Raw genomic sequence first — 17901 nt, 5'->3', positions numbered from 1 at the left:
AGGAAGGCTGACGTTTCGGGCCTAGACCCTTCTTCAGAAATTTCTGAAGAAGGGTCTAGGCCCAAAACATCAGCCTTCCTGCTCCTTGGCCTGCTGTGTTCATCCAGCTCTACACCTTGTTACCTCAGGTTCTCCAGCATCTGCAGTTCCTACTATCACTTGAAATGTTAACTCTGCTTTCTCCTCAGATGCTGCTACACCTGTTTCTCCAGCAATTTCTGTATTTGTTTCAGATCTTCATCCACAGTTCTTTGTTTTATTCCTCATTGTGTTACAGGCTGCTGGGACTGTAAAGTATCATAGAATCCCTACAGTGTGGAAACAGGCTCTTTGGCCCAACAAGTCCACACTGACCCTCAGAGCATCCCACCCAGACCCATTCCCCCTACAGCCCACCTAATCTACACATCCCTGAACACTATGGGCAATTTAGCATGGCCACTTCACCTCACCTGCACATCTTTGGACTGTGGGAGGAAACCAGAGCATCCAGAGGAAACCCATGCAGACATGGGGAGAATGTGCAAACTCCAGACAGACAGTCGCCCAAGGGTGGAATTGAACCTTGGTCCCTGGAGCTGTGAGGCAGCAGTGCTAACCACTGAGCCACCGTGCTGCCCCATTGACTGTGTGCAATGTATAGTCAACACTTACCTGAAAGGGTGCCATGGTGACTGGAAAGTCATCTAATCCTTGGGCAGTGATGCTTATATTTTTATCTGCTAGGTTTAGGAACTGAATATAACTTTCTTTGGCTACTGGCTCAGGCATTACAGTTTTCTGAAAGGTAAAAGAATATCAACATAGATTAAAGCCTTCAATAAGACACTTGTTAGGCCTCAGCTACAGCAATGTGTACAATTGTGGCCACCTCATTATAGGAAAGATGAGAATCATAGAGCGTCTACAATGTGGAAGCAGGCCATTCAGCCCACACCAACCAACCAACCAACCAAACAGTATCCCACTCAGACCCACCTAACCTATCCCTGTATTCCCCATGGCCAACCCACCTAACCTGCACATCTTTGGACTGGGGGAGGAAACCCATGCAGGGAAGAGGAGAACATGCAAACTCCACACAGTCACCCAAGACCGGAACTGAGCCCAGGTCTCTGGTGCTGTGAGGCAGCAATGCTGACCACTGAGCCACCGTGCTACTCACTGCCTTGGACAGAGTGCGGGAGAGATTTACAGGAACGATTCCAGGAATGAGAAACCTCATTAGGAGGATAGGTTGAAGAAGGTGGGACTATTCTCTCTGGACAGAGAAGGCTGAGAGAAGATTTGAAAGACTTTCAAAATCATATGGATAGATGAGGAGAAGCTGTTCCCACTTTTAAAAGGAACAAGAACGAGAGGGTGTAGTTTTAAAGTGATGTACAAATGAAACAAGGGTGATGTGAGAAAAAAAATTTCCTACAGCGAGTAATTAGGTATGGAATGCACTGCCTGGAAATGGGGTGGAGGCTGGTTCAGTTGAGACATTCAAGCCTTCATTGCTCAGATCATTGAGTATAGGAGTTGGTATGTGTTGTGGTTGTACAGGACATCAGTGAGGCCACTTTTGGAGTACTGTGGACAGTCTGGTCACCCTGCTATAAGAAGGATATTATTAAGTTGGAGAGGACGCAGAAGAGATTAACCAGGATGTTGCCGGGGCTCAAAGGTTTGAGTTATAAAAATAGGCTGGACAGGCTGGGACTTTTTTCACTGGAGCATAGTCTACAATGTGGGTATGATAATGTGGTGTAGACAAACATATGACCCAGTGGTTTGTGGGTTCAATCCTACCATGGCATACTAGAAATTTGAATTCAGTTACAAATTCTAAATTTCTAAGGTTTTGGAGTAGATCTGTAGCTTGGGTTGTGGGTATTGAGGTTGGGTTGGCTCGCCGAGCTGTTTTGTTGTTCCGTGGATGTTTTGTTACCATGCTGGATAACATCATCAGTGCAGTCTCTGATGAAACATCGGTGTGTTTTCTCGCCTGGTTTTTAAACTCTGGGTTTTTCCCTTGCCAGTTTGAGCGTGTTGCGCCCGTAGGTATCTAAGGCTTTGGAGTAGATCTGTAGCTTGGGTTGTGGGTGTTGAGGTTGGTTGGCTCGCTGAGCTGGTTTGTTATTCCACAGGCATTTCATTACCACGCTTAGTGACATCCTCAGTGCAACCTCTGATTGAAGCGTCGGTGTGTTTTCACGCCTGGTTTTTAAACTCTGGGAGAGCCAGACCAGCTCGGCGGGCCAACCAACCTCAAATTCTAAATTGTTAGATTGTCTTGACAAAACCCAGCTAGCATTGTCATCGCCTTTAGGGGAAACCCACCACACTTCTTGTCCCATCTGGTGTAGTTGGCCTGCTAAGAGATAAAGCATTACCTCAGGGTAGCCATTAACAGCTGTGCAACTGTGCAGGGGGCCAGATTAATGTGACTGCAGATACCTTATGGGTGTATGGGAGATGGTGGTGGGGGTTAATATCCTTGATCTCCTGCTAAGCCACCCACCCACACCAAATGTTGTGCGGGTTGGAGAAACAAGTCTCACTTATGACTCCATGTAGGTGAATGGACACACCAGTGGTACAACCGCTAGATGTGCACTCAGTGGTCGTATGATCAAAGTGAGGGGACTATCAGCTTCAGCTTCCCCATGGTAGGGTTGAAGCCAGGTACCACTGGATCGTGCTTTTGACTATACCACACTATCATACCCATATTGCAGGTTACACTCACACAAGTTATGTTGTTACTGTAGGTTATTTTGTTACTGTGAGCTCTGTATGGGGGACTAGACACATTGCCTTCCTGAATGATGTGACAGTGGCCCCTGCTGTACCACACACCTCGCTGGTCTCCACATTCTGAGTTCTTGTCCTACTAACCTGTCAAGGATTTCCTGATTTGAGCCGGGCAGCACGGTGGCTCAGTGGTTAGCACTGCTGCCTCACAGTGTCAGGGACCTAGGATCAATTCCAGCCTCGGGTGACTGCCAGTATGGAGTTTGCACATTCTCCACATATCTGTGTGGGTTTCCTCCCACAGTCCAAAGGTGTGCAGGTTTGGTGGATTGGCTGTGCTAAGTTGTCCAGGGATGTGCAGGTGAGGTGGACTAGTGATGGGAAATGCAGGGATAGGGTAAGGGGGCTGGCCTAGGTGGGATGTTCTTTGGAGGATTGGACTTGAGGGACTGACTGGCCTGCTTCAACACTGTATGATTCTTTCACTATTCACAGACTTTGTCCATAGGCTGGGCCTATTTTCCCAGGAGTGTTGGAGGCTGAGGGGTGACCTTATAGAGGTTTATAAAATCATGAGGGGTATGGATAGGGTGAACAGCCCAAGATCTTTTCTGTGGGGTGGTGGAGTCCAAAATGAGAGGGTATAGGTTTAAGTTGACAGGGGAAAGATATAAAAGGGACCTAAGGGGCAACTTCTTTATGCAGAGGGTGGTGCGTATATGGAACGAGCTGCCAGAGGAAGTGGTGAGGGCTGGTACAATTACAACATTTAAAAGGCATCTGGATGGGTATATAAATTGGAAGGGTTTAAGAGGGATATGGGCTAAATGCTGACAAATGGGACTAGAGTTATACAGGATATCTGATCGGCATGGACGAGTTGGACCAAAGTGTCTATTTCTGTTCTGTATATTTAATGACTCCATGACGCTACGTGAGGAAGGGAGTGGGGATTACATCCCCACATCATCGAAGGGCCAAATGGCCTCTTTTTATGCCATAACAATTCCTGTGACAGCAGCAATTTGGGCGATGTTCCAGAAGTGGAGATAGGCGGTTCTAACAAGTATGCGGTCATAAGGTCATAAGGGGGTCATATATTGTGAACAGACTGGGATTCATCTCAGGTTGTTTTCAGGGAATTACAGATAATCAATTTTCATTATTGAGAAATTAGAGATCAGAGTTTAGAATCATATTATACAGGAGGATGCCATTCAGCCCATCATGCCTACAATGGTTCTTTGAAAGAGCCAACTGATTAGTCCCAATTCACTAGCTCTTTTTCCGCTGTCACGTAAAGTTTATCTTCTCAAGGATTTATCTAATTCCCTTTTGAAAGTAGCTATTGAATTACCTCCCATCACCTTTTCCAGCAGTCCATTTCAGATTATAGCAATCATAAGCAGACATTGCTGGAAAAGCTCAGCAGGTCTGGCAGCATCTGTGGAGAGAAAGCAGAGTTAAAGTTTCAGGTCCAGTGACTCTTCTTCAGAAGGGTTCTATAGAGAAAGGTTCTGAAGAAGGGTCACAGGACTCTAGATGTTAACTCTGCTTTCTCTCCACAGATGCTGCCAGACCTGCTGAGTTTTTCCAGCAATTCCTGTTTTCACCTCTGATTTCCAACTTCAGCAGTTCTCTTGGGTTTTATTTAAATCCGGATTATAACAACTCGCTGCATTGAAAATGTCCTGGCTTTAGATAATGATCTTAAACTTGTACTCTCTGGTTAACGAATCTCCCTCAAACCCCCTCCCCTCTGACACTGTCCTTTCTTCTCCCCTGTGCCCACAAACAGTGGGCGGCACTCTACCCAAAGTTAGTACCTGAACTCTGATCTCCACAATGGCCGCTGCCACAAATGCCACTGCTGCCAGAACCATTCCGATTGTCATCCGTCTGAGGGGCCTGGGCAGGAGTGAAGAAACAGAAGGTTTGCAGTTTTCAGGGACTTAAGAAGCAGCAGCGCGGGTAGAAATTAATTTGCCATTGCTCTGCCATTAATATATGACCTTAGCCCAGCTCCATGCTCCTCCCCCTCTCCCTATATCCCTGTAAGTCTGAGAGAAATCAGAAGTCTGTCCATCTGGCCTGAAAGTATATTCAATAAGAACATGCGCAGTCCATTCAGCCCATTGAGGCTTTTCGATCATTCAATATGATCATTACTAGTTGAACACTCCAATACCTATTAACCACCAAATCCCATAACCCTGTATGTCATTGATAGGCTGTGTACACCATTGGGAACCAGTGTACACCATTGATAACCAGTGTACACCATTGGGAACCAGTGTATGCTATTGACAATCAGTGTATGTCTTCGGTACTCAGTATATGCCATTGGTAATGGCGGGTCTGACATATAAGGAGAGATTGACTGGGCTGGGATTGTTTCTCCTAGAGTTCAGACGAATGAGGGGGGATCTCATAAAGAGTTATAAAATTCTAACAGGACTGGACAGGGTAGATGCAGGGAGGGTGTTCCCGATGGTGGGTGTGTCCAGAACCAGGGGTCACAGTATGAGGATTTGAGGTAGACAATTTAGTTTGGAGATGAGGAGACATTTCTTCACCCAAGGAGTGGTGAGCCTGTGGAATTCATTACCACAGGAACAAAACACGCCAAAACATTGAATGTATTCAAGAGGCAACTAGATATAGGACTTGGGGCAAATGGGATCAAAGGTTATGGGGAGAAAGCAGGATTAGGCTATTGAGTTGGATGATCAGCCATGATTGTGATGAATGGCAGAGCAGGCTTGAAGGGCCGAATGGCCTCCTCCTGCTCCTATCTTCTATGTTTCTATGTAATCAGTATATGCTATTGGTAATTAATGTACACGATTGGCAATCCGTGTATACCATTGCTAATTAGTGTACACTATGGGTAATCAGAGTACACAATGAGGAATTGGAATCAATAATGGCCCATCTGCAACTCTCTGAGGTAGAGAATTCCAAAGATTCTCACCCCACCTTCAGATGAAGGAATATCCCCTCAGCTCAGTCCGAAATCATCAGTCTGTTATCCTGTGACTCTGTCCTCTGTGTTCAAGATTCCCCAGTCAGGGGAAACAACCTCTCAATGTACCCCGTTACCCTCCTTCAGAATCTCATTCAAACTCAACAATATTGTAAACCCCAGTCAGTAAAACGTGGAGCTGGCAGAGCACGGCACGTCAGGCAGCATCAGAGGAGCAGGAAAGTCGATGTTTCCGGTCTGGACCCTTCATCAGAACTGGGGAGGGGGAAGGGACCTCAGAAATAAATAGAGGGACGGGGGCTGGGGCTGGGGGAAGGTAGGTGGGATGATGATAAATAGATGCAGATAGGGGGTTGCAGAGACTGATTAGTTGGAAGGGTGGAGCAGATAGGTGAGAAGGAAGATGGACAGATGGTATTAGGTCAAGGAGGCGAGGATGAGAGGGAGGGCTGGATATGGGATGAGGCTGGGGGTGGGGAGATTTTAAAACTGGCGAATTCTATGTTGAGGCCATTGGCCTGTGAGCTCCTGAGGTGGAATATAAGGTGTTGCTCCTTCAGTTTACATGTGGCCTCATTTTGACTGTTCAGGAGGCCTAGGATGGACGTGTCACCAAGGGAGTGGGAGGGGTAGTTGAAATGACTAGCAGCTGGAAGGTGGTGTTGATTGGATGCTCCATGAATCAGTCCCCGAGTCTGTGCCTGGTCTCCCTGATATAGAGGAGACCACATCGGGAGCAATGGATGCAATAGATCAGGTTAGAAGAACTGCAGGTGAATCTCTGCTGGATATGAAATGTTTGATTGGGGCCTTGGGTGGAGGTGAGAGGAGAGGTGTAGGGATGGATGTAGCACTTCCTGTGGTTGCAGGGAAATTGATGGGGAGTGGGGTGCTGATGAGAGAGGCACAGAGTGAGCGTTCCCTACAGAAAACAGTTAGGGGTGGGGAAGGAAATATCTTTTTGCTTGTGGGGTCAGATTGCAGGTAGCAAGAATGGTAGAGGATGATGCATTGGATTTGGAAATTGGTGGGTTGGTATGTGAGGGCCAGGGGAACTCTATCCTTGTTGTTGTTTGAGGGCAGAATGTGGGATATGCAGGAGATGCGGTTGAGGGCATTCTGAATTATGGGAGAGGGGAAATTATGGTCCTTGAAATAGGATGACATCTGGGATGTCTGTGAGTGGAACACTTCATCCCGAGAGCAGGTGCAGCGGAGGCGGAGGAATTGGGAGTAGGGGATTGGATTTTTGCAAGAGGGTGGGTAAGAGGAGGTGTAGTCAAGGTAGCTGTGGGAGTTGGTGGGTTTCAAATGGATGTTGCTGCTAACTTGGTTGCCAGAGATGGAGACAGAGAGGTCCAGGAAGGGGAGGGTGGTGTCAGAGATGGTCCAGGTGAATTTGAGGTTGGGGAGAAAGGTGTTGGTGAACTGCTCGCGCCCGAGCAGCACCAATACAGTCACCAATGTTGTGGAGGAAGAGGCGGGGGATGGTGCCAGCGTCCCTGTGGAAGAGGGACTGTTCCAAGTATCCTACGAGGAGGCAGACATAGCTCGGACCCATGCGGTGCCCCCTTAATTTGTAGGAAATGGGAGGAATCAAAGGAAAAACTGTTGAGGGTGAGGACTAGTTCTGCCAAGTGGATCAGGGTGTCGGTGGAGGGGGTCTGGTTGGGAGAGGAAGAAACGGAAGGCTGTTAGGCTCTTCTCATGGGGGATACAGGTGTAAAGACACTGAATGTCCATGGTAAAGATAAGGTGTTGGGGGCCAGGGAACTGAAAGTCTTGGAGAAGGTGGAGGGCATGGGTAGTGTCCCAAATGTTGGTGGGGAGTTCCTGGAGCAGAGAGGAAAGAACGGAGTCAAGGTAGAAGGAGATGACCTGAGTGGGGCAGAAGCAGGCAAAGACAATGGGTCAACCAGGGCAGTCAGTTTTATGAATTTTAGATAGATCCCAGTGGTCTCTTTTGAAATGGGATTAAGCAATTTCTTAAAGGCTGCTGGGTTATAAAGTGATGATGAGGGTCCCCAGATGTGGTCTGGGTGAGCGTGATAGCTTTAAATCATCTTAAACCATGAGATAGGTCTCAGATATGTGAAGCCCTGAGCTTGTCCAATTGTGACAGAAATGTAGGAACTTGTATTTATGTTGCAGATCCTCAGGATCATCCCAAAATACATCATAGCTATAGAGTTGGAGGCAGAGATTTTAAATTTGAGGTGCGTGTGGACAGGGATATAGTGCAGTTCAGTAATCGCAAGGTTGGAAGAAATTTGGTGCAGTTTTAAAACATCGGCAGCAGAGTTTTGGATCAGTGTCAGTCACAGAGTATAAGAGATCCATGAAAAACAGCAGATAGATTGTCAGAAGGTAAATCTAATTAAGGGACTCAATTTAAACATTGTTAACAGGAGACATGAAGATTGTTATCTTGTGCTCATCAGGATGGAAACACATTAAAATCAATTTCAGAAAAAGAACAACAATCTTGCTGCATAATCTTCTCATGGTAGGCAAATTGTTGTTCTCTTTCTAAAGTTGGTTTTCTTGCTTTTCAGTCCTGGTGACTGCAAGACAAAAAGTTTTGACTTCGCGTCAACTTTTTTTTTGTTAAAAAATGTGTCAGTTCTGTACTACCAGACAATTATTTACAGTTAGACCAATGGGTGTCTGGGAGAGATTACAGGCTGGAATTTAATCAAAGAGTCCAGATGGTTTGTATATGGAATAGTGGGATACCTGGGAGAGAACTACAGCTGGATTACAATGTGACCAGCCCCTAACACATGAATTATAATCCAGCTGGACCGACTGTATTATCTGTTATTATTGTAACTAACAGGCACAATCCATGTACAGTGGTTTAACTGATGTTTTATTCAGTTTTTGTGCTGTTTGTTCATATTCTTATAGGGTGATGCAACTAACAGGGAAAGATTATAATTGGGACTTCACACTGCAAGTCTACGGAGAAGCAAAATACAGGAAGTCTGCCATCCCATCCAAACTCAAGTGAATGCAGTGATAAATTGCATTCCTTCCAAGCACACAAAGTAAAGCAGAAGCAGACCAAATGGCTCCCGAACCTTTACTTGATCTCTATGCATTCTCTCTGTGCTCAACAGAAACTATATTGAGCATTAACATGACTCATTAAAAGAGACTTTTGCAAAAGAATTGGTGCCTGTTCCTATTTCAGGATGTTACTGGGATCTGTAAGATGTGTCTTCAAATAAACATTAGAGGTTTTGCAGAGGTTATGGTCTGAATTCACAAAAATGAGGTGACTATGTCAGCTGGCCATCTGAGTGTTTTGGGAAGAGTGTTTTGGTATTGTTAAACTCCAACCCAAACTCAAACAGAAGCCCTGATACTGATGGAGCAGCTCATTTAACCCATCTCCTTATCTATCTCCTTCTAAGGCTTAGAGCCAAATTTAGCTTTACCTTGTTAAACACCTTGGAATATTTTACTGAAGACACCGTATGGATGCAATTGTTGCAGTGTGGAGCAGGGCTCCAACTGTACAGGGCCTTGGTGAGACAACACTGGAATATTGTGGGCAGTTTGGTCTCCTTATCTGGGGAAAGATGTTCTGGCTATAGAGGCAGTGCAATGAAGATTTACCAAACTGGTTCCTGGGATGGCAGGACTGACGTATGAAGAGAGGCTGGAGCAGTTAGGACTGTATTCACAGGAGTTTAGGACAATGAGGAGGCATCTCACAGAAACCTATAAAATTCTAACAGGACTAGACAGGATAAATATAGGATGTTCCTGATGACGGGGTAGTCCAGAACAAGGGGTCACAGATTAAGGATATGAGGTAGGCCATTTAGGACTGAAATGAGGAGAAATTTCTTCACCCAGAGAGTGACGAGCCTCTGGAATTCTCTGCCACAGAAAGTGGTTGAGGCCAAAGAATCATCCAACTCAGTCTCCTGTTCCCTCTTTCTCCCCATATCCTTTAATCCCTTCAGCCCAAAGAACAGGGGAGGCAATGGCCTAGTGGTACTATCGCTGGACTGTTAATCCAGAGACGCAGATAACATTTTGGAATTAAGAATCTAATGATGACCATGAATCCATTGCCGAATGTCGGGAAAAGCCCATCTGATTCACTAATGTCCTTTAGGGAAGGAAACTGCCATCCTTACCTGGTCTGGCCTACACCTGACTCTAGACCCACAACAATGTGGTTGACTGTTAACTGCCCTCTGGGCAATTAGGGATGAGCAATAAATGCTGCCTGGCCAGCAAGGCCCTCATCCCATGAATGAATAAAGAAAAAACTGTATCTAACGCCTTCTTGAGATGTTCAATGTTTTGGGTTCAACCGCTTTCTGTGGCAGGGAATGCCACAGTTCACCACTCTCTGGGTGAAGAAATTTCTCCTTATCTTATGAGAAGCCTAAATGGAGATTCTTTTTATTTTCTTTATTCTTTTGTGGGATGTTGGTATCACTGGCAAGACTGCATTTGTTGCCCTGTCAAATGACCTTTGAACTGAGTTGCTTGATAGGACCATTCAGAAGGCAGTCAAGAATGAAGCATATTAGCGTGGGCCTGGAGTGACATGTAATCCTGAATAGGTAAGGATGGCAGATTTCCTTCCCGAAAGGATGGGTTTTTATAACAGTCGATGTCAGCTTCTTGGTCGGTTACTGAGCTTAGCTTTCAATTCTATTCACTCCATTCATTTATTCATTCCAGCCGCTTCCATGGTGGGATTTGAAACCATGTCACAGCTACAGCACAGAAAAAGGTCCTTTGGCCCATCGAATCAGCGCCAGTCAAAAACAACCATTCAACTATTCTACTCCTATTTTTCAGCAGTTGCCCCGCAGCCTTGCATGCCTTGGCATCAAAAGCGCACATCTAAATACTTTTTAAACGTTCTAAGAGTTTCTGCCTCTCCCACCCCTATAAGCAGTGAGTTCCAGATTTTCACCACCCTTTGGGTGAAAAAACATTTCTTCACATCTCTGCTAAATCTTACCTTATATCGATGCCCCCAGTCATTGATTCCTCCACCAAGGGGATAAATTCCTTCCTGTCTACCCTATCTAAGCACCTCATAATTTTAACAATTTCAATCATGTCCCCTTTCAGTCTCCTCTGCTCGAGGGAGAACAACCCCAGTCTATCAAATCTCTCTCTTTTTAAATTTATTCATTTGTGGGATGTGGGCGTCACTGGCTGGCCAGCATTTATTGCCCATCCCTAGTTGCCCTTGAGAAGGTGGTGGTGAGCTGCCTTCTTGAACCACTGCAGTCGTCCTGCTGTAGGTTAACCCACAATGCCATTAGAGAGGGAATTCCAGGATTTTGACCCAGCGACAGTGAAGGAACGGCGATATATTTCCAAGTTAGAATGGTGAGTGGCTTGGAGGGGAACTTGGAGGTGGTGGTGTTCCCATATATCTGCTGCCCTTGTCCTTCTAGTTGGAAGTGGTCGTGGGTTTGGAAGGTGCTGTCTGAGGATCTTTGGTGAATTTCTGCAGTGCATCTTGTAGATAGTACACACTGCTGCTACTGAGCATCGGTGGAGGGAGTGGATGCTTTCATAACTGAAACTCTCCAGCCCAGGCACCATCCTGGTAAATCTCCTCTGCATCCTCTCCAATGCAATCACATCCTTCCCTTCCAGAACTGCACACAATACTCGAGCTGTGACCTGACCAATGTTTTACACGGTCCCAGCAAAACCTGCTCTTAAACTCCTGTGCATCGGTTAATAAAGGCAAGTATCCCATATGCCTTCCTAACCACTTTATCCAGCTGTCTGATGTATTGTGGCACACATGGACATGAACATTAAGATCCCTCTGATTTTTAGGGCTTCCAGTGTTAATCCAGGAACTCCCCAGCATTAACCAGGACTCTGGATTACGAGACTACCTTTAATCTTCCCAATCAATTTCCATTCACAGAGAGGTTTAAAGTAATTCACCAAAGTATTCAAGGGGAGTTGAGGAAAAATGTTTCTCCCCCAAAGAGTGTAAAAGTGGTAAAGGTAGGAACTCTCTTGCACTTGCGAATATTGGAAATACACTTGAGCTGCTGACCTGTATGAACCCAGGAGTTGGAAGGTGAGATCAGATGGAGCAGCTCTTCAACGGCTAACGCAGACACAACAGGCCAAATGGCTTTGTTCTATGCCATACGTTTTCTAGTTAATCTTTTCCTCATTTGATGACAGCAAATTTATCAAGTAGTTTATGTAAATGAAAGTGCCACTTAAAAGCTAATGATACTCACGTCAAGTTGATTTTACATTTCCTAAGGAGAGGATAAATGCCCATGTCAAAGGTTGGAATAAAAATAACAATCAAAAGGGCATTAATGGTCTGTGGGAAAAAAAACAAAACAAATAAAGCCACAGGTAAAATCAATTAATAGGATTAAATAACATATGGACTTGTATTTAAATGATGAGTCTTATCAGCACTCTTAGAAATCTTTCATGATAACATCTACTCTAACAGGAAAGGCAAAACCTGAGTCTCATTTACCCTTTGTAGGTATGTTTCTGTAGTCAGTTAAGGGATGAAAACAGTGTCAGGAGCAAGTGAAGGGGTTTACAGACCAAGGAAGTGAAAGGTGAGCAGTTACTGATGGTCGAAGGGGTGCATATCGCTGGAGGTGATGTTGGAGTAACGTCACTGGATGAGTAATCCAAAGACCCAGGCTAGTACTGTGGACATGTGGGTTTAATTCCCAACACAGCATTTGGTGAAACTTAACCTCAATGAATAAACCTGGAATTACTGAGCAAGTGTCAGTGAGACCCAGAGGTAAGACCAGCAAAACTTGCAAATACTGGTGTGACTTGTTTTGTATTCAGGGAGTCCCTGTTTTACTAACATCTGACTTTCAAACGCGATCCGACATGGGGGTGTAATTTTAAAGATCCAACACACAAACATCTCCGGTACTTACTGGACTCCAGAATGGAACTCGTTCACAGCCCAGTTCATTGCAAGTTCCTCAAAATGGAGCTCCAGCACACTCATTTCTAAGAATTAATGTTTTTTTTTTCCCTCTGGATGGTGATCACGGCAACTGTTGTAAAAACCCATCTGGTTCACTAATGTCTTTTAGGGAAAGAAATCTGTCATCTTTACCTGCCTACATGTGACTTCAGAACCACAGCAATGTGACTGACTCATAACTGCCCTCTGCAATGGTCTAGCAAGCCACTCAATTCAAGGGGCAATTAGGAATGGGCAACAAATGTTGGCCTTGCCAACGGTGCCCACGTCCCGTGATTGAATAAAAAAGTCTGGAAAGTGGGGCACCGTTGGCCTGTGTTTCTTTTTTCTGCCCTTTGATTTGACTGGATAACACATGATGTGTTGGATTGCTCAGATTGATGTAGCCCACCTCCAGTACAGGATCAGTCGCGGAATATTTACCCCGGGCTGTAACGTAACACACTGCTGTTTGACGGAGGAGAAGGGAAAAAGTTACCTGTTCACCCTCCCTTACCCTTCTTAGCATGCCTCTATGACAAGGAGAATGGCAGACAGACTGGGTGCATCGTCAAGAAAGGCACAGAAGGCAAAGGAGAAGATGAGATCTAAACTGGGCATTCAATATTATGAAGCAAATTGATAGAAAGGATTGGTGAGCATAGGACACCAAATTTAAATAAATGGCAAAAGAACCAGACAGGATGGAAAGTATTTTCTCTGCTGCAAGTTGAAGATATCTGTTGCCCGAAAGGATAGAGGAAGCAGATTCAACAGTAACTTTCAAAGAAATAATTTCAAAGAATTCTTGGGACGTATGCCTCGCTGGCTAAGCCAATTTCTATTGCCCATCCCTAGTTGCCCAGGGGACAGTCAAGAGTCTACCAAGTTGCTGTGGGTCTGGAGTCACATGTAGGCCAGACCCGGTAAAGATGGCTGTTTCCTTCCCTAATGGGATTCATGAGCCAGATGTGTTTTTACAACAATCATCAGTGATGATACCTGTCAAGCAAAATATTCACTGGATTCAAATTTTACCATCTGCCACAATGGGCCGTGAGTTCATATCTCCAGGCTAATGTCTTGGATTACTAAACCAGTGGCCTTACCACTGCACCACCACCTCCTCTCCTTAAATCATAGAATCACAAAATCCCTACAGTGTGGAAGCTGGCCATTTGGCCCATCCAGTCCACACTGACCGTCTGAAAAGTAGCCCACTCAGACCCATTTCCCTCCCCTATCCCTGTAACCCTGCATTTAACATGGCTAACTCACCTAGCTTGCACATCCCTGGACACCATGGGCAACTTCCCATGGCCAACCCACCTAACCCGCACATCTTTGGACTGTGGGAGGAAACCGGAGCACCCGGAGGAAACCCATGCAGATACGGGGATGTACAAATTGGAGAGTTGAAGGGTACAGTAGGGAAGAGTGGGACTAATTGGATAGCTCTTTCAAAGAACCATCATCGGCTTAAGGGGCTAAATGGTCTTCTTTCATACTATAAGATTCTATGATCATGTACCTTTGGCTGTAAGGGATGGATCAAGGCAGATCCTGCACAATGGACAGCAGGTTAGATGCTGATTTTCATCAAAGTTTTCAAGATATTAAAGGCAATGATCAAAATGTATGGGGGCAGTGGGCAGATCCAGCCCTGGAAGTCCTCAAATTGCCCAGGATAATTCCCTCATGGGAGGAACTGAGAAATGTCATCACAGTGAAGAGAATGAAAGGAAACAGTGATAAGCTGCTCCTCAGCTCGTGATCCTACCTGCAGCAAACCCAGGAGAGAAACAGCCTGTGACATGAGGGGCAGTGAACAGCAAGAGAAAGTCAGCACTGCCATTGACTGAGTTGCCAGTGGAAACGTTGACTGGGTGCGAGGAGTCGAGAGCTAGGGGCCAGGGTCCAAGAGCCAAGGGCAAGAAAGTGGGGACTGAGATCAAGAGCTGGGGCTGGAGGCCAGAAACCATGACCTGAGGTTTGAAGGGATGGCGGCTGAGAGTTGGGCTCCAGGGGATAGGGTTCGTGGTCTGAGATGTGCTGCCCAGAAGCCAAAGGCTGAGAAGTAAGGTCTGGGAACTCACAGCTAGGGGGCAGGTCTGAGATCCAAGAAAGCTTTAAATCAATTCCTTGCAAATCAATGTGGAATCTCTAGTTTAAGGCTGCATAAGTTCAGGAGCTTTTATAATTTAAGAAACGTAATGCATCCTACTCTAACGAACACTAAATTTATGTCTGAGACTGAGATGGGAGAAGCAGTGAATAGGGTTATAACAGCCTGGCTAAAACACTTGCGTATATTCAATGGAAATAAATCTGACCTCACCAGTTCGTAGAAGGTGTGTTTATGGGGGATGGTTTTTTCAGTGTAGAAGTATTTCATCAGTTATTTTGTAAAAAGAAATTATTTCTAACTCATGCCTGTTGTCTTTTGCCAATTTAAATATTGCGGTCTCTGGGAAATGAATGATTTTGTAATGTGGCTTTAAGTTTAATGAAGAGTTAATAATTATAGAGGATATTGATGAATTATTCTCTTCTGCCTCTGTGAGAGCGCGATTATCATATTAGTCAGCACAAATACAGAAGGTATTGTTACCACATGAAAAAGTGGCTTCTGAAAGTCAAAAGATAGCCCTCAGGGGAAAATCTCAAGAAGAATCCTTTAGAAAACAAAAAAAAATGTTTTGACACCTGTATGAAAAGGAGCATAAAAGGTAGAGAGAGAGAGAAACGATTTCCACTGGTTGGGTAGACTGGAACTAAGCTGCAAAAGTTAACAAATTGGAGTTGAGCCTTTCAAAAAGGAAATTAGGAAACAGTTCCACACACAAATGGTGAGAGAAGTTTGGAACTCCACTCCGTAAATGACAACGGATCCTGAATCAATCGCTAATTTTACATCTGAGATTGATAAGATTTTTATTAACTGAAGTCTATTAACGGGCATAGAGTAAAAGTAGGCAAATGGAGTTAATCCTGGCTGCTGGCTTTGTGCACAGCAAGATTCCACAAAAAAAAACATGAAATCAATATTAGTTCATCTCTTTTTTAGGTGCCAGGTGATGGAATGAATATTGATACTGAGATAGATTGCTTGTTAAAGTGCCCTGGTTGTTGCTATTATTATGCAGGAAATGCAGCTGCCAAATTTGAGCATAAATGGCGAGATAATCAGTTTAGTTGATATTGATTAAAGGATAAATATTGATTGGATCACCAGCTGTTCTTTGAAACAGTGTCCTGGGATCTTTCACATTAACCTGACAACTCAGATCTCTACACAACATTCATTCAAAAGATGTAGGATTCCATCAACACCACGTTCAGTGTGTTAGCTTAAGTCTCTGGAGTGGGTCTTGATCTCACAGGCTCTGGACTCAAAGACAAGAATGCAATGTACAGAACAAATATTGTCACCCACTGTGTTCACACATGGTGAGTGGTCAGCAACAAGGGAGAGATGGAAACCACTGAGCATCTTGGGGCTGTACCTCAAATTAAGTTAGGTACATCAGGCTGGGGAAAATTGGGAAGGTATACGAGCAAGTTTCTGTTTTGATCCTAAATTCCTTCTTGAATTATTGCAATGATACCCTAGCCACACCACTCCAAGACAATTAGGCTTGAGCAATATATATGTTGGCCCAAATGACAGCATGTCATAGAATATTTTTTAATAAGTAGAAACATTTTACTTGTGATTTCCATACAAAAGATTAATTATTGAGAAGTTAGAACATATTACATGTTACCTGCATCTGATCTGGTTGGATAACGAACCCACCCTGAAATATGAGCAAAATGTTAATGGCTGTGCGTAATGAGGAAGTTTCAGTAAGATCAATTCTAGTTACTGTGATAACTCTGGGACAGTTACAGATTCTCATTTAAATTACTTACAAAGTTAGAATTCATTCTGGCAGCCTGTAGAGTCCATCGCGATCCCTGAGTGCAAATTAACACAAAATTATTGTTTGATGTGGGATGTTAAACATTCATTGTTTGCAGAACTTCAGGCCACCCCGAGGTGCTGTAGAGTCAATGAAACACATAGATATACAGCAATTGTTGCATTGTCGGAAAGCTGGCAGTTTGTGCACAGCAAGCTCCCACAAACTGCAACGAGATACAGGACCACATAATCTGCTGAGTTAAAGTGGTGGAGAAACTCAGCAGGTCTGGCAGCATCTGTGAAGACAGAAATGGGTAACCACTCTTACCTGCTTTACTCTATGACACAAAAGTCAACATTGATCTCTGTTAGTAAACCACTGTTCCCTGCAAATAGGCCAAACTTATAGAGTTTTGCAAAAGAAAAAAATGGCATGACCTCCAAAGACTGCCCTGCTTTCCTTACAAATTGTGGCCTGCAATTGTTTATGACTTCCTTTTGGAGTGTAGACAAGGTCTTCATTTAAAAAGAAGCCTCATTTGAGAATTAGTGCACCTTGTCCCTAACCTGAACAGTATAGAAGTTGGGACGTCATGTTGAAGTTGTACAGAACATTGATGAGGCCTCTTCTGGGACACTGCGTGCAGTTCTGGTTGCCCTATTATAGGAAGGATATTATTAAACTGGAGAGGGTTCAGAAACGATTTACCAAGATGTTGCCGGGTTTGAAGTGTTTGAGATATGAAAATAGACTGGAAAGGCTGGGACATTTTTCACTGGAGTGTAGGTGGTTGAGCAGAGACCTTTTTGAGGTTTATAAAATCATGAGGGGCATAGATAACATGACTAGCAAGAGTCTTTTCCCTATAGTGGGGGAGTTCAAAACTAAGGAGCATATTTTTAAGGTGAGACGGGAAAGATTTAAAAAGGACACAAGAGGCAACGTTTTTTTACACAGAGAGTGGTTTGTGTGTTGAATGAATTGTCAGGGAAAGTAGTGGATACAGGAACAGTTACAATGTTTAAAAGACATTTGGATAAGGTCATGAATAGGAAAGCTTTGGAGGGATATGGGCCAAGCGGAGGCAGGTGGGAGTTCAGTTTGGGGACATGGTTGGCATGGACTAGTTGGACTGAAGGGTCTGATTCCATGCTGTATGACTGTATGACCAGCTTGCTGTGGCCATAGAACATAGAACATAGAACATTACAGCGCAGTACAGGCCCTTCGGCCCTCGATGTTGCACCAACTTGTGAAACCAATCTGAAGCCCATCTAACCTAAACTATTCCATTATCA

General features: G+C 44.5%; 1 protein-coding gene across 1 annotated transcript in view; it reads right to left on the bottom strand.

Annotated features, from left to right (window-relative positions):
* The window catches only part of slc15a2 (solute carrier family 15 member 2), a gene marked incomplete at its 5' end in the record, with an annotated part of 108708 nt that overhangs the window by 39737 nt on the left and 51070 nt on the right, over positions 1-17901 (bottom strand). Inside the window, 5 exons of the mRNA XM_048599259.1 lie at positions 655-780; positions 4566-4647; positions 11983-12071; positions 16463-16495; positions 16611-16655. Of these exons, the coding sequence (XP_048455216.1) occupies positions 655-780; positions 4566-4647; positions 11983-12071; positions 16463-16495; positions 16611-16655 (375 nt within the window). The remainder of the gene's footprint in view (positions 1-654; positions 781-4565; positions 4648-11982; positions 12072-16462; positions 16496-16610; positions 16656-17901) is intronic.

Source organism: Rhincodon typus, chromosome 7 (genome assembly GCF_021869965.1).
Source record: "Rhincodon typus isolate 14 chromosome 7, sRhiTyp1.1, whole genome shotgun sequence".
NCBI lineage: Eukaryota > Metazoa > Chordata > Chondrichthyes > Orectolobiformes > Rhincodontidae > Rhincodon > Rhincodon typus.
The sequence above is the reverse complement of the archived record's forward strand: the minus strand, read 5'-3'. Positions and strand labels throughout refer to the sequence as shown.